Raw genomic sequence first — 22234 nt, forward strand, 5'->3', positions numbered from 1 at the left:
TCGCCGGCCGACGCGCCTCCCCCTGGGCTCGCGCGGCCGGAGCGCCCTCCCTCTCGGCGAGGACCTGCCCCGGCGCCGCGGATCCAGTGCCCGCTCGGCGCTCGCCCTGCCCGCGCCCCCCGCCGCCCGGCTCCCCCGCGCCTCGCTCGCAACCTGGCCCGGCCGCGCCCCGCGCCCTGAGCGCCGCGAGCCCCGGGCGGCCCCTGCAGCGGGGGGCGGGGAACGGAGGAGGGGACCCGCCGCCGGGGGCCGGCTGCTGGCTCCCGGCCGACCGCTCGCCAATGGTCCAGAGCGACCTGTCCAAGTCGCCTCCCACAGCGGCGGCGGCGGTGGCGCAAGAGATCCCGATGGACCTGCCGGAGAACGCGGCTCCCGCGGGGGCGCTCGGAGCGGCCGCACAGGTAGCGAGAGCGCCGCGCCCGCCCCTTTCTTTGTGAGCCGCCCGGGCGCCGAGCTCCGTCTCTCCCGGCGCCGCCTCTGCCCGGATCCCTCGCCCGGCCGCTCGCTCCGGCCTGGGTCTCCTCCTCCGCCGCCTTCTCCTCCCCCCGCGCGTGGCCACCCGCTTCTCCCCTGCGGGCGCCGGCGCCCCTGCCCCTCTCCGCCTTCCTCCCCCCCCCCGCCCCCCCTCCGCCCCGGGCTCTTCTCCGGCTTCCATTTTCCTCGGCTTCCCCGAAGCCCGAGGGAGGGAAGGGGCGGGGGAGACCTCGGGGTCCTCGGAGGCTGCCGCGGCCAGCCCTCGTCGCCCCTTCCCGGGAGAGGCACATGGAGAGCCATGGACCAGGCGAGCGGACTGGACCTGCTCAAGATCGTGAGTGCGGGGCGGGGGCCGGGAGGGGCTCGGCTTCCGCAGCTCCGCTCCGACGCCGACCCCGCCGGACCGGCTGTGAGCCGGGGTGGGAGTGGGGGGCGTGGGAGGGGACGCTCCGCCCCTGCCTCCCCCGTGACCCGCCTCGGCACCTCGGCGTTGCGCCGCGCGGCCGGCTCCGCTCCCCTCGTGGCCCTGGCCAAGGCTCGCCTGGACCCCTCGGCCCCTGCCGAAGAGAGCGCGCTGGGGACGCGAAAAGTTTTTATTTTTCCCTTGGCCCTGCAATGTGAGCCGTCTCGGGGAGCTCCGGGACCACCTTCCCCTCCGACGAGTGTTAGCGGTTTCTGGGGAGATTCCGGTTTGCTGCTCGTCGTGAAATAGGAGATGTGAGTTGCAGGCGCTGGGCACGGATAAGGTGGCTTTTACGGAAGGCTTTGGCAGGTACCGTTTGGATTGCAGACGCCTCCAGTTCTCAGCGGTAAGGAGTCTCTCAACTTCTATCCTAGCAGGGAAACGACTTGAGACTCCTAACGGTGGGCTGCTTGGCGAGCCGTGGTGAAGAGGGTACGGTTACCTTTCAGGCATCACTTTTTGGAGAAGCGTGTCTTCTTTGCTTAGTGATATTGCCTTGTTGATTTCAAGCCTCCGTTTGCTCGATTGGAAATTGTGGGAAGATTATGTAGCTTTATATTTATGTAAAATTTCTAAATACATAATTTATATATTTTATATTTGTATATGCTCGAGAGAGCGTGTTAGTCTTATTTACTGTAGTTCCGGGGGCAGGAGTGGGCCACAGTGATGATAAAATGTTTTGCTGCTTTGTTGTTTTGATAGGTGGTAGAAATCGACTGCTTTAGCTATTTTGGTACTGTTAATAATGTTGGTCCTGGTGGCATGATCTTGGAGCTTTGTTGAACTTTCTTTTACCACTGGGAGTTAAGAGTGCAGACTTAAAACACATCATTCATTTTGATTTGAGACGGAGGAAAAATGTAGGAGGCAATCACTTGTATCATCAGAAATCCATATCTTTCATAGAGGAATTCCTTTCTTTCCTAGAGGTAAAACAGCTAGATTTTAGTCAGCCTCGGGCTGTTTGGCTGCACAAGCCCAGTGGGGGCATGTAACTAACCACCTACATTTCCATCTAGCCTCTGCCAGAGGACCTGAATTCTTAACCAACCCCTGTCACGTTTGTTCTAGACTCCTGATTTTATCTAGATACTCACCAGGTTCGATGAGAGAGAGAGAAGTGCACTCAGGGACTTCCGTTATTCTAGGATGAAGGTCTTGAATACTGATAGAGGAAAGGACTTTTAAACCCTCTTTTCTCTTTGATCTTCCTTCAAGGGTTTTTGGGGTTTTGTTTTGTTTTGTGTTTTTATTCTTATGATAAAAATAGAGTTCCTGAATTCCTGGAGATCAAAGTTAGGGCAGACAGAAAGCATGACGGCATTCAGATAAGAGATACTAATTTACTTCGTGATTTATGTAGTTAAACGTAAGGCAACAAGTATTTGTGATGCAGCTGCCACACGGAAATGATTCAGATACGAGAAGACACACTTTCTGCCTTCAAAGAACGTACTTTCCAGTAGCTGCAAGGGTGACAAATGGATGACAGTCGTACGGCATGGGACGCTAAGAGAAGTACTGAATCTTAGATGGTTGCAAAGGAGTCGAGAACGCAAGTACTCCCTTTGGAGTAATCTGGAAGGGCTTCATGCAAGAAGTGGCGTTTGAGAAGGGATTTGAAGGATGGGTCAGATTTCAACAGATTTTTCAGAGAGATGGTGAGGAGCTCTTCAGGACGCCAAGTCACAGCAGTTAGAAGTCTGATACGTTTGTAATCCCTAGTTTGGAAAGAGCGTGGACAGGTACAGATTGGGCATAATCAAGCAGAAGTCTGACAGCTTGTGGCAATTTGAGGCCACATCTTGGAGGCTTTGGAACCTGCAATGTATTGAAAACCAGAGAACCTTGGAAGGGGTTCAGAGAAGGAGCAGTATAAGAGCTCATGGGGAAGATTCTCCTGGGAGTGTTCTGTAAGGTAGTTTGGGGTCTTGGAAGTCTAGAGGTGGAGCTGCCAGAACGGAGATTGATGTAACAGTTTGGACAAGAGGTAATAAGGTCTAAACTGAAAAGAGAGAAAAGATAATAGATAGGACAGGACTACAGATGGACACATTCCAGAGACCCAGGCCACAGGAATTGGAAGTGATGGAATGAGAGAGGGAGGGAGGAATGCGTATTAGAAGCAGGTAAGAGGTATAAATATTCAGCTGCATCAGCGTCTATCTCCTTGCTCTCTCTACCTTCCAAAAATGAAAGCAATTTTCCTTGAATCGTGTTCATATCACAGCCATTATTTGAGGGAAACATTGCCTTGTTTATTTGAGATCTAATAAATCATGACATCACAGCGCAGTGAAAACTTGGCAAGGCATCTCTTCCATGTCTCTGGGCAGGCCAGGCCAGCAGTAAAACGGCCTGAGAAAAAAAGGCTGTCTCTGGAGCATCTCTCTGTTTTGTGACACCAAGTCATAGTAATTCTCCTGAGAAATGGAATTTTCTTTTGCAAACAGTGTCTCTCAGCAATCATGGGTTTTAAGAATCCTTTCTCTTTCACCTCTGGAGTACATTGGGGGTCCTATATGAGCAAAGCAAAAGATGGAGCTTCACAGACTGCCCGTTGTTCTTTTTTATGTCAAAAATCCTGCCTAGGGAGGGGGCACCCTCATACACTCCAACCCCTTCCTCCCAGCACACGGTCATAAACAAAACAGATCTATTTCCTACATGAGAAGTGAGTGACAATCTAACTGCAAATTCCTGAAAGTTCAGATCTAAACAAATTGCATCCCTCTTTTAGGTAACCTGTTGAACAGTTTCAGTGCAAACTTGGACACAGTCTGCCTCCAAAGTCAAGGTGCTAACTGAACGCTGTCCCTCCAAAGCTCCAAGTCTGTACTGTCCACCACGGTAGCCACTAGTCACATGTGGCTTCTGAGCACTCGAAATGTGGCTAGTCTGAACTGAGATGTGCTATAAATATAAAATACACATTTTAAAATACATAAAAATACAGGTAAAATAAGTACACAGATTACAGATCAACTAAAAATGCAGATAAGATAAAAATATAAAATACGGATTTCAGAGACGTCGTAGGAAACAAAGAATATTCTGCACGTCATGAGTACTCTTACATCAACTGTGCGTCACAATGATAATATTTTTGATATGTTAGGTTAAGTCAGATACACTATTACAATTCATTTGACCTGTTGCCTTTTACCTTTTTCACAGAGCTACTACAAAATTCCTCTTATGTATGTGACTTCTATTTCTATTGGACAGCGTTAGTCTAAAGTAGAGCCCTGGGAATTCTCCAGGGAGTTGGACAGAGCTGGATGGAGGCTGGGTGGCTGCAAAATCCGGGTGAGAGGAACTGAGTCTAGGATGGCAGCAGAGGAGGAAAGGAGTGAGAAGGAGAGCAGTATCTCAGCGCTTCAGGCCTTAAAGAGATGGTAACCAGCACCTGCCATCGCACCTGGAGGTGAACAGACAGTAAGCAGACGGCCTGTTTGTTTTCCTCCTGGCAGCAGCTTGAACCGTGGAGCCAGGTGCTTTATCTGAAAAGAGCAGCAGCCCTCCCCCCAGGTCAATACCACTTTCCAGAAACTTTGCCAGACCCTTTCGAGGTCCAATTCCATCTTTGCGGTCTCTCAGCATAATGGATGTGGGTACTGGGCTTTATGTTTTGCTGCACCCTTCGCTCCTGACCCCCCCATCACTTGCCTCTTCAGTGGGATTTTGTTCTGGGATTTTGCCCGGGAGAAATGTTAAAACCTGCTCGGCAGAATTTCTGAGTGTGTTTTAAAATGCGAGACGTAATATCTGACGATTTGAGTGATTGGAGGTTTAGTTGGCCGTGCGGTTTTATGTTCCTGTTCTTTTTTGTCTTTCCTTTTGTGTAAAGAATTAGCTTACCTGCTGCTCTACTTGATTGCATTGAATTATGCAGTCTGTAGGCTCGATCCTTTCAAGAGAAGCTGAGCAAAATATGTTAACCCTGGGGGGTGGGTGGGTAGGGGGTGGCCCTCTTTGGTTCTGTGACCATGGGGACATGTCTCTATCCTACCGAGAGTCTATGGCACACACGGACTTTCTCAATAACAGGGAGTTCGGGTTAATTATGACACCTTCATTAAGTGACTGGGTCTGTCTTAGAATTCTTTCCAAAACTGGCTGGAGGTATAGATTGTGAAAAAGGCAAGCTTGGCCCCTGGGCATCTCCCGCCCTGGCCTCGTCCCCCCTCCCTTCTCTACCTGCCAGACCCCCAAAAGAGCGCTATTTATGCTGCTTCTTGAGTCCTTTCTGCTTTTGTGTAAACTGATCCACATAGAGAACTTGCTGTATTCCCCTCTTTCTAGGGAAGGAATCTCAGTGACTTCTCCCCTAGTGAAAGATCTGACAGCCTCGTTCACACTAAACTTGATAAATGAGGACATTTCATGTCTGATTCCTCTCCATTTAGTTTCGGCTTCCTTTGCTTCTGACTCTAAAATGAGGAAAAGTCTGCAGTTCGAAGGGATAAATATCAATGAATGCTGATCAAGAGGGATAGAAATTAATTTCAGGCATCAGCATTATGCTCACGGGGAGCAATTCATAGGTAGGAGAACTGTCACCTTATTCATCAACCACAGAAGTGACATTTTTAAAGCTGCCCCCAGGGGCCGCCAAGCCAACTTTGTGTGCAAGGCTGGGCTGAAGTCTCCACTTAACTGGCAACTTCTGTAATTAACTATTACCGTCTACTTCAGTCATACAGAAATTAGATTTCAACTCCCTGTGGAAGTGTGACCATTTATTTGCTGATTTTTAAGATTACAGTCCAATTTGAAAAGTATTTAGTATCAAAGAAGACAGTCATTCACATGAAACTGATGTTAACATCAGGATGAATGGTGGAGATCTTTTTAATAAGTCATTTATATATTTGTGGCAATTTCTTAAATTTCTTTCTAGTTTCTGAAATCTTACTTAACTTGGCTGATGTTTTAGGAGAAGTAAAGGAATTCAAACGTATGGTTTTCTTTTTTCCTATTTGCTGTGGTGACTTCACTGGTTTTTTATTAAGCTGTATATAACCAAGAGGCAATTGAGTGGGAATTAGTGACTTTTCACACTGTGTTCCACAAGGATGTAGGGGTCTGCATATATCATGGAGAGTATTATGGGTTACACTTAGCCCTCTGGACACACCCCCTGTCTCTTCTTCCTTTTACTTCCTGAAACTCTGGCTCTAATTATTAATTGTTTCATATATCAGATGTTTATATACTTAGTGTTGTTAAAAAAAAATTTTAGAAACCCCATTAGTCGTAAAAGTAGCTGCATTTGAAGTAGCCAATTAAGAAAACTATACTTCTTTTCCACATTTAGGCAACTAAATATTTGAATACTTAATCTTTCCTGTCTTTTATTGTTTGGGTGAGGGTTGGCCTTCACTTTTTTTTTTTTTTTTTTTAATTCCTTCGTATGAAACACTCTGGTCCTTATTTTCCAGAATTGTGAATAACTAATACACAAGTCATTTTAGTCAGATGGACTTAATTTTAAATATGCATGGAATTAAAGGCAACTTCATTTGGTAATGGTGGTATAAATTTTCACCAACCTTTTTTAAAGTACATAAAAATGGACTATTAACTTTGCAGAAGTTGCTTTAACTTTGCTTCTTCTTGATCCTGGATATTGTTATAAAAAGTAACTAGTCATTGAGGTGTCACTTGACAGTTAAATTTTTTTTAAAAAGGAGATTATAAGAGAGAAATTACTGCTGAAATTAGTAAATAGAACAGAGGTGTAATTAAGCATATCTATTTTGGTTTTAAACAAATATATATAATGAATAAGAATTTGCTTTAACACCGTTAAGCAGAAACGCTTTGAATAAATCATCCCTCCTACATTTCAGTGATTGAAGAACAAGATATTTTTTCTCAAAACTATCACCAGTTTGTGTGCAGTTCAGTATGCCATCAGTTTTTTTCTGTTTCTTAGCACGGTTGAAACCTGTAATACTCCAATGTAGACACATTGCGTTGGTAGCTAAGTGCACCTGAAACAATGTTTGTGAACAGTGTTCCCAGGGGCCTGGAAAAATTAAAGTGACTTTTTAAATGTGTCTCATTTTTTTGCAGAGAACTGCAGCCTCCCCTGGGACTGGCTGTCTTAAATATTGTGTGGTTCTCACAGTGGCCGTCGGGCAATGTCTGCAGCCATGAAAAAGTTTATACTCCAAAGCAGCTGAATAGTAAAAACATACTTTTTTTTAGTATGTTTATTTTTATTTTTATTTATAAAAATTTATTTTTATTTATATTTATTTTTACTAGTAAAAACATTCGGATGAAAAATCCGAAATAAATGATAATGATGGAATTTCAAAGAAGCTTTTTCCATCCATGTCCAAATGATGCTGGCAGGACACGGGGATATTGGGATGAGAGAATATTTCGTCTTTGTTCTCAAAAATAATTTATGCTCCGAACGAAGATACGTAGTGTATTTGACACAGATTTGCCCTCACCTTCCCCCAAGGAAACATGTTAGGCCTTGAAAATGCTTTCCAGGTAATAAGTATTTTTCCATATGGAATAATATAAAAAAGTTTTTTTTTAATTTTAAGGAAACTTTCAGACTTTAAACGTTGTAGGCCTTGGAAGACACATTTGTCTAAACCTTTCTGTAAAAATTGGAAAAGGAAGAACATTGTTGAAAGAATGTTATTTTTCAACAGTTTACGGAATAATGTTTACAGAAGTAAGAAGAATATGCTGTTACGTGAAGAGAACCTTGTATTATGAAAGCCCAGCCTAGATTGTCTTTCCTTTTATGAAGCCGAGTTAATGAAATGCCATGGAAACACATTTGTATTATATAAATCCCTTCGATACTTGGAAGAGAACAAACATATTTAAGACAAATTTTTGCTTTAAAATTATACCACCCCTCTCACTGATTGCAGATTCATCTAAATTGCTCACAACACAAATGTTTGTAAGAGATTTCGGCTTGCCTAAGTGCTACGTATATTATGGTTTATAAGATATTTCCATTTTAATGAAAACCATATGAATGTATAAAATATAACAAAAGTCTCATTTTAAAAATCTGGACATGGTGCTTTTCAAAAAAGCAAACTTTGTAAATTCTGATCATCTAATGAAGTCTCTGTGGCCTAATCCCTCTAAACACGTTGTACATTTTAGCCAGTTTTTCTCCACTCTTCTCACTCTTATGTGGGTATCACTTTTTAAAATATTATTTTGAGCCCTTACTGTGTGCTAGGTCTTATACTAAATGCTATAAATACATTCCTTCATTTAATACCTAAAACCACCCTGGGAGGCAAGCCTTAATATCCCCATTTTTAAGGTCAGCTATAGTAGGATTCCCGACTGTGTATATTTATCTGGAAAGCTCGGTGTTGAGCTATTTTTCACTTATATTTTAATGCGTAGTTTTCTCAGTAACTTTATCCATGCCTAGAATTAACCATAGATGAATGCATAGTTTAGTCTTAGTGCTGCCCTCAGTGTTAAGCTGTAGGTATATTAGAAGAAGCAAGTTCATTTGTAGATGTTTGTGCTTGGCCCTAACCTATTACTGAGACAAATTGTCTTACCTTTAACATCCTGTTCTTAAATGCTTTCTTCTTCTTCTTCTTCTTCTTATTACTATTCCATAAAATTTATTTTTTGCCTTCTCAGCAAAATAATTAAGTGGTTAAAAAGCAAGCTTTTTGGATAAACAACAGGGTCCTACTGTCTAGCACAGGGAACTATGTTCAGTATCCTCTGATAAACCATCATGGAAAAGAATATGAAAAAGAATATGTATATGTATAACTGAGTCACTTTGCTGTACAGCAGAAATCAACACAATGTTGTAAATCGACTATACTTCAGTAAAATAAAAAAAAACAAAAAACTGTGCTGAAAACCATGCTTTTCCAGAGCAGTTCCTCAGAGCTATCTGAGAGGCTGTCTTTCAGGCTCTAGTCCTCAGTTTGGCTCAAATAAAACTCTTTTCTACTCCTATTAATAAAAAAAAAAAAAAAAAAACCACAATCTTTTCACTTCATATTCAAACATTACAACAATGGGCCAGAGAAGTGTACAAAGTATTTTAATTCTGTATAATTCGCTACCACTTCTATAGCTGTTTCAACATCTCTCAAAACATTCTCTAGATCCATCCAATAATGTGAAGAATTGGCACCGGGCTTCATTCATATTCCATCTAGATCACTCCATCCATCCATCTATCTATCTATCTATCTATCTATCTATCTATCCATCTATCCATCCATCTATCATCTATCTCTCAACTATCTAATCTATCATCTATCATCTATCAACTATCATCTATCATCTATCAACTATCTAATCTATCTATCTACCTATGTAAAGGTAATCAGAATCCATACTGTAAAATGTTCCTCAGCCACCAAGTGCAAGGACCACCCCAGTACAGGAGTACCTGTGGAATTACAAATGAAGAGATGAAAAGAAGCAAAAGCTGGCTGTTCAGCACCACTGGGAACAGTACCTCGTTATGCACGAATCTGCTGCCTTCATGCTCTCTGAAGGATTCTGACCAGTTACTCTCCTCTCTCAGTACAACTGCCACAGTCCGTCCTGCACAGAAATGCTTATTTTTTTAAATGCCTTATCTTTAGTGGCCTTTGCCTCTTAACCACAGATATGCTAACAGAGAGCATAAACTGTTTTAATTCACCAGTTATGGATTGCTTTTTCCAGAAACCTCTCCTCCCTATCAACTCACTGATTTGAAATAAATATTTGTGATTCCACCAATAACTTTTTAAAAATTTTATTTTATTGAAGTATAGTTGACTTACAATGTTGTGTTAATTTCCACTCTACAGCAAAGTGACTCAGTTAGGCATATGTATACATTCTTTTTCATATTCTTTTCCATGACGGTTTATCACAGGATATTGAATATGGTTCCCTGTGCTAGACAGTAGGACCTTGTTGTTTATCCATCCTGTATATAATAGTTTGCCTCTGCTCATCCCAAACTCCCACTCCATCCCTCCCCCACCCCTTTCACCCCCCACAACCACAAGTCTGTTCTCCATGTCTGTGAGTCTGTTTCTGTTTCGTAGATAAGTTCATTGTGTCATATTTTAGATTCCACATATAAGTGATATCATATGGTCACCAATGACTTTATAATCATGCCCATATGATGACAACCCGTTCTTTGTCTTGATCTAGAACATTGTCTAGAGCTAGGTCTAGATTCCTGTGTGGGAGTCTAATAATAATAATCTCATTTGTCTTTTTGTTTTCTTTTTTGTAGTCATATGGAAAAGGAGCCAGAAGGAAAAACAGATTTAAAGGATCCGATGGGAGCACTTCTTCTGACACTACCTCAAATAGTTTCGTTCGTCAGGTAAGGGGGCTCTTAAATTCATGGTTTGGCGAAGTCTATGAAAATGAATTCACTTTTGGTTTTTTTAGAGGTGGTCTTACAGCGTCATCCCTATGATTTATATAGTATTATTGTACTTGCTTTTAGTCGAAGTGAGAGTTGTGCCGTTGAATGTCCTAATTAATATATTTAAATTTTAAGTGAGACCGTATGTGTCATAATTACACTCTTTCCCGGCAAGTTGGGGAAAGAGACACGCAAACTTCATTACAAAGGATTTCTTCAGAACAGCATGAATGAACCCCAGGAGGAATGATTCCAGGCTTGGGGCGTTTGCGGGGGGGTGGAGGTAGGGAGACAGGCGGTGGGCGTCCGTACCACCAGCGGTAAAGTTGAGATACTGGTCTTCCTCCAGCTGGAGTTTTCTTCTTCCCACCTGGGGCTTGAATTGTAAAAGAGAAGATTGGCTCTGCTCTTGAAACGGTCGAGGCTACGAAGGTCAAATAGAGCACATGGTATCTTGGAGGCATAACTGAAACTGCTTTGGAGACAGAGCCTTCGTCTTAGTTAAGGTGGATTCCTGCCCAGGAGTTTGGAACTGCCCCCTAGGCGGTGTCAGGATCGCTGACACGGAAACGCTGCCAGCCACGGTTACAGAAAGGACTTTCATTCCCAGAGGAAGAGTAGAGGCAGCCAGATCTCTGAGGATAATAGGTTACAGGTGAGGCTAAAGTCTCATCAGGTGTAGGTGTCTTCATCTGATGCTTCTGGGTGGAGAGGAAATGGGGGAGGAGCGCGCTGGAGAGAACCTGCTTTCCCGGCTGAAGGACCACCCCTTTCTGGCTAGCAGGCTCGTAAATCATCCCTGGTCTGTGAGCACTGGTTCCTCGAGACGATGGCTGGCCACTGCAAGAGCTGCTCCCTCCCTGCTGGAAAGGAAACCATTTTCCCCACTGCTTTGGGGGTCCTTTCCCCTCGTCTCTCCCCCCCAGTTAGTTAGCAGCAGTTCAGCCCACACGTGTCGACCTGTAGCATCCGTGAGGATCTTGTCCTTGGCTCGTGGCTGCCTCCTTCCACTTTCCCAACACAGACGAACGATGGTCCGTCTCCAGCCGTCCATTGCCTCCTCGCAACATCAAGGGCGCCAACGGTAAGTCTGAGCAACTTGCAGGAAAAACTTTGGTTGTGGTCTCTGCTCGTTGGGATTGTTTCGGTTGTGGAAAGGTGGAAACAGACAGCTGGTTAAGAAGGAGAGGAGCTTTTGTTTGGCTAAGAGACATTTGGAAAGAGAAAGGAAGATGAAGCCACGGGAGGGCCCACCCTGGAGCTATGTTCTGATGGTGGCAGAGGAGCTGGGAGGGGTGCGAGGGGCACTAAAGGTGTGTGCGTGGGCCTGAGCTTGTCGCGGGCAGAATTCAGGCGTCAGGGTCCTGGGTCTGAGTGAAGAGCCTTGAGAAATAGTGACTTAGCTTAGGTGAGCCTCTTAAAGGAAGGTCGCTCAAGGCCTTTCCCATTTCAAGCTTCCATATTTATTCTGCCTCTGGGACCAGGAGATTGACCCTGGGGAGTCGTCATGTCAGGACTGAACGCTGGAGTATCTGAAGCAGAAACAAATAAGCTTTTTAGGACACATAGAGACTGCAGCAAAGCCACACAAAATGACAGGCAGCTGGTTGAAACTGCGTGGAAAGAAAAACCGCCATGTTTCAAGTGAGCAAGATATTGTGATAGAAATAACTTAGGGCTCATTGAGCTCTGTAAAAATGTCTTTTAAAGGCAATCGCCGGGTGCCATTTTCCAATTGTCTTGTTGGCTGTGAATTCTCCTGTCCTGGAGTTTTGATAACTTAATCCGGAGGTTAGGAGGGATTGCTACACTGTGTATGGTAACTGGAATTTGTTTTTCCTTGTCATAATTTCCTTCTGACTTTGTGTTCTTGGTGACGTATGAGATTCTGTGCGTGAAACACAGTTATAAATGATAAAGAGAGCTAGGAAATGGCTTACTGTCAATTTAGATATATATTGCCATGTTTTGGCATGTCAGAAGACTGAAAAAAATCTATCCTAAAAGTCTGTCTCCTTGAAATAAAGGTCCATCTCCTTGAAACAAAAACCCAGCTCGTTGAATCTCAGTATAATGAGGTGCTTGCTGTGGCCTGGATTTGGGGTTCTGATTATACAGGCATCATGAACCCTGAAGTGCCAGCTTGTTTCTATCACAGAAGGAAAACCAGAGTCTTTGGCAAGAAGGCTGAGTCAAACACCGTATTTTTCCTTTGGTAATTTAATCTCTATTCTGTTAGAACCACATTCATATTTTGCTACCATTTGAAAAATAAGCAAAAGCCACTATGGCATAGCTAAATATTTAATAGATTATGGTTTCATCAGAGGATCTGCAGAAATGCGGGGTAGGTAGTAACAATAAGTATATGTTAGATTAAATCATTTGAAAGCACTCCTTTTGAACGTTTTTTTATCATCAGTAATTGTTTTGTTAAACAGGTGACGTGCATCTGTATATATTACTTGTCTGTGGCTAGGGCATGTGTATAATTGGTATTGGAATGGTGTTTGGTCCATATCACTGGGTTCTGTTTAAAAATATAATTAGATTTTATTTCTGCCCTTGAATTAAAAATACTTTCCATATGATTTTGAAAATCTTAGACTTACATTTTCACAAACTGTATATTATTAAGACTTTTTAAACTTGGTCCTTTTAGGTGGTCTTAATAATAATGAGATTTAAGTATTTTAGAGGTTGAAAATGTGAACAGTTTACATAAAGAGAAGGAATTTTAATTTTTTTAATAACCAAGAGAGTTTGTTATAGATCGAATTGGGGACCCTTCCCAAATCCATATGTTGAAGCCCTAACCCCCAATGTGACTGTACTTGGAGATAGGGTCTTTAAAGAGGTAGTTAAGGTTAAATGAGGTCATAAGAATGGGGCCCTAATCTCGTAGAACCAGTGTCCCTACAATGAAGAGACACCAAGAATGTGCATGCACAAAAAAATAGGCCATTGAGAGGATAGGGGGGAGAAGATAGCTGGCCCCAAGCCAAGGAGAGAGGTCTCACCAGGAACTAACCCTGCCAGCACCATGGCCTTGGACTTCAAGCCTCCAGACTGTGAGAAAATATATTTCTGTTGTTCTATTACAGCAGCCCTAGTAAACTAATACAGATATGTACACAATTGGGCTTGGAAGTAGGCCAATTTTTTTAACTTTTAAAATATTCTTGGGAATTCCCTGGTGGTCCAGTGGTTAGGACTCCACACTTTAACTGCCAAGGGCCAGGGTTCAGTCCCTGGTTGGGGAACTAAGATCCCGCAAGCTGTGTGACATGGTCTAAAATAAAATAAAATAAAATAAACAAATAAACATTCTTATTGATATATAACATATATGCTGAAAAATGCACAAATTATAAAGTGTTCAGTCTGATGAGATTTCACAAAGTAAACACTCCTATATAACCAACCGCCAGGTCAAGAAATAGGTATTACCAGCACCTGAGGTGCCCCCTTTGACCCTTGCCAATCATTACTCCCTCCTTCCTCACTAAAGGTAACCAACCACTATCCCTACTTCTGAGACCATAAATTCACTTGGCCTGTTATGCAGATTTTATAGAAATGGAATCATTTTATGTCTGAATTCTTTCACTCATCCTTACCATTGTTATATTCATCTATGTTGTATGTTTCAGTAACTGGTTCATTTTCTTTGCTGGACAGCCTTCCATTGGGTGAACATACCACAACTGATTTATCCCCCTACTGTTGCTAGACATTGAGTTGTTTCCAGTTGGGTTTATTGAGAGCCATGCTGTGACATTAATTCTTGTGTCTACCTGTGGTCTACACATGAATGCAGTTTTTGTTCAATGAATAGAGTGGAACGCTGGGTCATGTGTTCAAGTCAAGTAAACACTGCAGAACACTTTTCCAAAGTGGTGAACTAGTTTTTACTCCCTCAAGCAGTGGAGAACAGTTTTAGTTGTTTCATAGCTTTGCCCACACTTGGTATTGTCGATGGTTTTTCATTTCAGTGGTTCTTAATGACAGTGTAGTCAGAACTTATTGTGGTATTAATATCCATTTCCCTGATAACTAAGCTACAGTTTACCTGTGGCTGGATCTAGGGAGCATTGTGTGATATATAATATATGTATTTATAAGTGTATATATATTATATAAAATATATAATATGTATGTAAATTTAGACTCTGAAAGATTTTATGATATGAAAGTATTTTATTACTCTCTATGGTAAATAGCTCATTAGTCATTGTAATTTGGCCTATGGCTATTTGTTGGAAAATTATATCATAACTACAGGTTGGAATATGTTGGAACATACTGAATCCATTAGAACATGAGCATGAGTGAAGGCTACAAGTAAAAAGGTAAAAGGCATGGTTTTATTTTTTTCCAAACTTTTGGCTGTGTATTTCTAGCCATCATGTGTTTGTGTCGCTCTAACTAATTCTTTCGGAAGATTCATTAGTCTTAAGGAAAGATTGCTCACAGATATGTTTCTGCTTTAGGCCCTCAAGCGGGACAACAGCTGCTGTGAAAGAACTTTTGTATTCTAGATCAAGGTTCCATTTTGGTAGTTGACCAGATCACTGTAAGCTAACCAAGTAACCCATCTTCTGGTTCTTCACATCATCAGTCAGTGGTATTTCAGAGATGGGGATGAGAGGATGCCTTCCCTCGTGAGCTTAGTTAATTTCCCCCAGGACGTGGTTTCCATACCGGAGCTCAGGGGAGGGGCTGAGTTCTGACCAGCAAGTGATGCGTCACGGCCACGGCCCACGGGATTTCTGGCTGCGCGCGGCAGATATTCACGCGGCTTCCCATGGATGGGCTGTGGGAAACCAGCTTGCTGTTGGTCCTACTCTCCGTGAGGTTGTTGCGAAGTCACAGCCTAGCTCACCTCGTATATCAGCTACTGCACAGACAGAACTTATTTTTGGAAACGACAAGGAGGAGCCTAAATTAGAAAGAAAGTTCATTGTGGTTTATCTGTTTGCTTTTTAAGTCTCGTTCCTTTATGTTGCGCTTAAAATGTCACCTAGATGCAATGTAGGTTCACTGCATACTGAACTTAGAATTTCCCTAGTTCTTTTTTATGTGAATTAGGATGTTAGGAGATTTATTTCAAAGGTTTTTCTTCAAGAAGCAGCGTAGTGAAAAGAGCCTGGACGCTGAAGCCAGTCTACCTGCGTCTGGGTTCTGCCTCTGCCGTTTATTTATTAGTTGGCTCTTGGACAAGTGATGTCATCTCTCTGTACCTCCATTTCAGCAGCATCTGCGAAATAGTGGCCACCTCAAAAGTTGGTCGTAAGGATTACATGAGTTAAAACGTGTAAATTGCTTAGAATGGTACCCGCTACCTAGTTAATACTATTTAAGAGTGTGTTATTCTTACTTATAAATATCATTGCCTATTTAGAACATTAGTTAAAACCTGAATAAGAAGTAGACCATGGCAGAGGAAGTAACAATCATGGTTATTGACTGTTATGGTTATTTGCTGTATCTTCTGTCTGTGGCTCCATTTTACAGATGAGACCATTAAGACACAGAGCAGTAACTTGTCCACAGTCACACAGCAGGTAAAGTTGGAGTCAGAATTTGAATCCAGGGGGCGGACTAGATCCTTGCTGTCCTGGGTTATGCTGCACTCCTTTGTAACAAATGCCATGAATAAATGAAAATCAATTTCACATGTTTAGTTCTTTCAGCTAAGAAAGACTTGGAGAAAGACTCCAACCAGTGTTTTTAGGACAAACACAAAGTTATTCTTTTAACTTCCTTCCTTGTAGGAAGGTGAGGATGTCTCTAGCGCTGACAGTTTTCCCTAGCATCGTGATTTTAAAAAGAAAACATTAAGTTATCAGTTCTTTACTTCTTTCATCAGAAGTTGCTCAGATTCCCAGTTGGTGTCACCATTTTAGCAGACTCTGTCGCTGTTATTGGTCCTGAGAAGTAGAGAAGTATAATTGGAAGAGTGTTTATTTTTTCCTTTCTCCTGTGAAAGTCAAAGAAACACAAACTTTTTGGAATTGTGAAAGTCCTTTTTTTCTTTTTTTTTTTTTTTAAATAAACTTGGAAGTGAACTCAAGTCTGCATCACCTGCAGTGTCACACTGGTTGGTTTCGAGGTTTGACTGACGCTGATGTTGGCCCATGAATCTGGGTGAAGTTAGACATGTATACACAGCCCCTGGGTTTAACATCAGACCCCTTTAGAAATGATTTTTTGGTTCATTAGGGCTTGCGCTTTGTAAATAGGCACTTTAATTTTAATTTATCGAGGGGTGGAAAGTGTTAAACATGACTTATAGGCACCGTAATTAGAATTAATGAAGATTCTTGTTCAAATTGTTCATGTCCTAAAAGGTATTTAATACATCAGGCTGTGGTTATCTTGGATTTATTATTAAGATATGAAGATATCCAGGCTGTCTTTGATTGTAGTATAAATTCTTTGTAGTCTTTGGCTCTGTGCTGTGAACGGAGCTATCAATAAGAGAACTTCATTTCTCATAATAATAAACCTGGAAAGGCTACAGTTCTTAAAATCCTTTGCATTTCATGCCCGGCATAAATTTCTAGTTGATGAAGATAATTCAGTTTTCATAGAATTTAGCTCTTCCCCCCAACTTCATCCAAAGAAAGGGGAAAAAAAATCCCCGAGATTTGTTGTCAGACGTGGAGAAGGAGAGAGACGAGGTGAACTAGATGTTTATTTTCGCACCAGTACCTAAGCAAGTAAATTAATTTACTGGAAGAAAACAGGAGGCTAGGATTAGCAAGGCCCACCTGGCATTGAAGGATAGAACATTTGTGCCGTTCTTTTCAGGAGATTGTGCAAGAACTGCTAACTGTATAAATTCTTTGATTCTGCCAAGGTCGGGGAAACTATGTACATCTGCAAAGAAGAGCTGGTCATCAAAGTTAAAGCAGCTTGTGGGGTGCGGTGAGGGCAATGTTGGTAACTGCTTTTCAGTCCCATTACTCCTCTCTTCTATCCTCCTCTCCTCTTCTCTCTTTTTTCAATTTCTTCATTTTCTTAAAGATGTGTTCTCCCTGGCTACGTGTATGTACCTGGCAGTATTCCTAAGATGAACACCAAATGCTAAGGGGATGACTGCCAGTTTGCTTTATTTCGATGATCCCACAGCCTGGCAGCTTTCATTCAGTGTTCAGGGTACCCCGTGATCTGAGCTCTCTCCTATGCTCTGCTGAGTGTAGCCAGGACTCACCAACTGTCTCCACTGATAATTTTGATAGATCTCCCCGTGGTACCAGCTGGAGTCCTTTGTGCCGAAAGTTGAGCCTTAGAAATCAACAACTCTCCTTAGACTTTGCAAGCACCATTATTCTGGTGGGGTTCACGGGGAAGAACTTTGCAACTGATCTGGGATTTTGCTCACCAATTTATGTTGCCATTGTCAGGAAGTAATCCTGTCGCGTCTAAGGGCTTCCAGGATACAAATCGGAATGACAAAATGGAATGAACCAAATATTTAACAGAAGGTTGCACGACACTTTTCAGAACATGGTATTCTAAACACATTCCATTGCTTTCCAGTACCATGTTCTCGGGGCTGCTTTTTTGGACCTTTTCTTCGTTCAGATTGGCTTTAAATACAAATGATTAATCACAGAGACACACAGTCTATTTTTTAGTTTTGTTTTGCAAAAGGCAGATTAAACTGTGATAATGATTACAGACTCCAGGCCTGCATAGACTGATATGTTTAAGGTTGGATAAATCTTTCAGCCCTTAAATACTGGCTTGTTGCCGTGTTAGGCTGTATTCGTCACAAACACAACTATAAATAATAATGCAGTAGATTTATTGCCACTGTGATTTCCTGTAAATGTCTTTCTATCTTATTAGGCATTCATTTAGATTTTGTGAATGGCAGAAACTTTTCTGAGTCCTCTGAAGAACTCTTCTTAAATATATCAGTATAAAAATATCGAGCTCTTCAAAAAGTCCATTCTTTCCATGGTGTAGGCTTTTATGTTACTGAGAATGTTTTACTTTTTTCTTTTAGTTGACATAAGTACTTTACAAAGTATTTTTTAAAAGTTCTATTTTGTACTTCACCATATCATGAGCTTTAACATGTCTTTTTGAACATAATTTTTGTAGGAGAACAAGGGCATGGTTATATACCAACCTTCCTCATTTTCAGATTGTTTTCATGTATTTGGAACACCTACCCTCTAAACTAGTTTTGATTAGGTTTCCTCATTATTAAAATAATTTTGGAGATTGATGCATTTTTTATCTTTGCCTACCTTTTTTCCACTGAGATAAAAAAAATATCACTTTACAACCCAGAATCATTTCTGTAGGTGTTTTTAATTTTTAGACTCTGAGATATATTTCAAATTATAATATACTTTCCACTTATGCCCCATTTTCTTCCATTATTATTCATCTTCTGCTTGGCCAATCCATGCGAAGTCCTAGCTAAATTAGCCCCACTAAATTAATTAAAAACGTACAGGTGATCTAATATGGAGTAATTAGTATGGCTAAGAAAATGGGGTTCCATTAAACAGTGAACTTCCAATAACTTTTCCGAGTCATGCTGAAGTGAAGGTCAATGACTTCCCTCCAGGTTAACTGTTCACGTGTCTCAGGTCTTCACAGGCGTCATACCCAAGATAGCAGGCTGATCCAGCCAAGGAATAGTTCTCTCTTTCCTATTCTGTCTTTCATAGATGTAAATATCGTCAGCTTCTCTTTGTTCTCTATTAATTTGTTTCTGGAAATCTTCATTCCTGATGATTATCAGATGCTAAAGAAGTCCTTTTTGAGAGTTTGGCTGATGTCTCAGAAATATTTGCAATAGTTCAATTCAACAAGTATTCCCATCTTATCTCATCATTTTTCCACGTTCATGACCAAGCCTGTGTCTTTACTGCAAAGACCTGAGATGGAGAAAAGGAACGGTTTCTCCCACCCCTGCCCCAGATCTTATCATGATGCTTCCTTTCACCCTCTGCTTATTTATTTATTTTTTTAGAGTTTTTATGAGTTTATTTGTAAAACATTTAGAATAGTGGTTCTCAACCGGGGTCAGTTTTGTTCCCCAGGAACATATGGCAATGGCTGGAGATGTTGCTGGTTCTAACAGCTGGAGGAGGAATGCTACTGGCATTTATCCAGTGGGTGGAGTCCAGAGTTGCTGCTAAACATCCTACAATGCACAGAACAGCCCCCCAGCAAAGAATTACCCAACCCGGCATGTCAACAGTGATGTGGTTGAGAAACCCCGATTTGAAACAATGCCTTGCTCCTGATAAATGTTATATTAGCTAGTGTGACTTTGATGTGTTATGTTAAAGATTCCCTCTCCACTCAGAGTGAAGATAGACAAGAATAAAAGGGAGAAAGGGGACCAACGTCTCTGTTCTGCATGTACACGACGGGTATAATGATGAGAACTTTTAGGAGGGTTGCAGGTATTCAAGATGGGGTCTTTAAAACGTTTAGCTCAGTGCCTGGCATGTAGTAGGTGCTCGCTAAATGAGAGACTTTAGGACTACCCCACCTTTGTCATTGATCCCAGTGTCACCCTCCGCTTATTTTAGAGTTTGAGGATAAAGGAGGGAAAAAAAAACAACAACAGGAAGATGATCACTGGGGGAGGGAAAAACTTTTATAGAGTCTTCTATTGACTCATAACTGGGAGAAAATATAATGTTCTTCAGGAAGTCCCTTGCTACCATCTCACCATCTGTGTCATTCCTGTAAAATAGTCCTCGAGTTTTAGAGACTTATCTTGGCTTAGGGCTTTACATTTCCCTTCATATTTCCTTATGTCCTTGATACACGTAGAAAAGTACCAGCTTCCATTCCTTCTTGTACGTGACAGCTGGTGACAGGCGAGCCCAGGGGACAGCTTGACTGTTTGGACTTTCTGACAAGGACACGTGGCCTAGACTCTGCTTTCTCCTCTCCATCCTGAGTGTCTGGGCATTGTGACCTCACCAGTTCTTCTTTCCTAGAAAGTGCTATTTTCTCTGAGCCAGGGGTCCTCTTTTTCATGTAGGTGTGACCTTGAAGTTTACACCCATTCAGATGTCTCACACCCATGGAAGGATTTGTCCACTTCTCTTTGGCCCAGGTGCTGTATCTGAAAACTGGAAAATGGCCAACCGCTTCTTTAAAGCAACCCCCGCCAACCAAAACAAACTTTTCATTTGAAAGAAAAATAACGTAGATGGTGTATTCGTTCGCTAGAGCTGTTGTAACAAAGTACTGCAAACTGGGCAGCTTAAACAACGGAGATTTATTTATTTTTAAATTTTTATTTATTTATTCATTCATTCATTCATTCATTTTTGGCTGCGTTGGGTCTTCGTTGCTGCGTGCGGGCTTCCTCTAGTTGCGGCGAGCGGGGGCTACTCTTCATTGCGGTGCACGGGCTTCTCACTGCGGTGACTTCTCTTGTTGCGGAGCACGGGCTCTAGGTGCGCGGGCTTCAGTAGTTGCAGCATGCAGGCTTAGTAGTTGTGGCTCACGGGCTTAGTTGCTCCGTGGCATGTGGGATCTTCCCGGACCAGGGTTCGAACCCATGTCCCCTGCATTGGCAGACGGATTCTTAACCACTGCACCACCAGGGAAGTCCCAAACAAGAGAAATTTATTGTCACCTGTTCTGGAGGCTAAAACTCTGAGATCAAGGTACTGGCAGGGAAGGAAAGATCTGTCCCAGGCCTCTTTCCTTGGCTTGTAGGTGGCTATCTTCATGTTCACATGGTGTTCTCTCTGTTGTGTGTTTGTCTGCAATTCCCCTTTTTATAAGGACACCAGTCGTGTCAGATTAGGGCCCATCCTAATGACCTCATTTTAATTTAGGTACCTCTATAAAGACCCTATATCCAAATAAAGTCATATTCTGAGGTACTGGGGCTTAGGACGTCAACATATGAATTTGGCAGGGACGTAATCCAACCCATAACAGGTGGTCACTCTGTTATAATTAGCATCATATATAATTTGTTTCCGTATACCTTAAGTGTTTAACATGATGATAGACTTAACACTAAAAAGCACTGACCCCAAAATTAACAGAAAAACATCTTTTACTACAGTATTAAAAGAATAGAAAGGTGCCTTTCCCTCACATATGTCAGTGGTCCATATAGAAATGAAACAACTATGTATTTTTGTAATCAGCCCATTAAACTAATATCTCAGTTATGAACCCACTTTAATTTTCTTTATCATATGATCTTTTATTTAGAATAATCAGTTTCTTCAAAGTATAAAATCTCTTCCTAAGGCCTTGATCACTTATACCTAGGGACACGTCAGAGGTTTGTAAAACATTTAAAAGGCTTGAGGCTTTTAAACATTAAACTCATCAGCGTAATCCAGAATCTGGTTCTCACTTTAGCATATGAGTAAAATGCATATGAACTGTTGCACATCTACAGTAAATGTTTTCTTTGCACTCAGCTTCAGGACGGCCATGAGTACACACACATACAGACATTTATGCATATATATGTGTGTGAGTCTGTATTCTGTGGCTTCTAAGTTTTTCTTTTACCCTTTTCCCTCTCATATTTAAAAACAGAGCTGTATTTTAAAATGTAATTTTATGCCTGAATCATATGTGTCAAGATTGGAGCTACTGGTTTAAAATAATTTTTGTACTTGAATTTCTCACAGTGAATTATTGTCCATTGCGTTCTTGCAGTTATGACTTCAAGCTTATAGACGTTTAATAGCAAGGAGAATGAGGAAATAACATCCTCACTTAATCTTTCTCTCTGACAATTACAAGGCGAGCTGCAGCAAGGAGAAAAACCACATGGTGGGTCAGAATGCCCTGCTATGTGTTAGTTACTTGTGGGGGAAAAAAAAATCAAAGATCATAGGTTGTCTCTTGCTGAT

General features: G+C 42.0%; 1 protein-coding gene across 4 annotated transcripts in view; it reads left to right on the top strand.

Annotated features, from left to right (window-relative positions):
* Positions 1-209: 209 nt before the first annotated feature.
* CACNB2 (calcium voltage-gated channel auxiliary subunit beta 2) overlaps positions 210-22234 on the top strand; it is a 422488-nt gene continuing 400463 nt past the window's right edge. For 2 of the 4 annotated variants that reach the window (XM_082385441.1, XM_082385443.1), the window contains exons 1-2: positions 210-401; positions 10215-10307. In XM_082385441.1, the coding sequence (XP_082241567.1) occupies positions 282-401; positions 10215-10307 (213 nt within the window). In that variant the 5' untranslated portion in view covers positions 210-281. Of the gene's footprint in view, positions 402-701; positions 809-10214; positions 10308-22234 lie in introns of those variants that run through there. The other 2 variants (XM_082385442.1, XM_082385446.1) reach the window with 1 other exon arrangement.

The sequence above is a fragment of the Balaenoptera borealis genome (assembly GCF_965194805.1).
Source record: "Balaenoptera borealis genome assembly, chromosome: 3".
Lineage (NCBI taxonomy): Eukaryota > Metazoa > Chordata > Mammalia > Artiodactyla > Balaenopteridae > Balaenoptera > Balaenoptera borealis.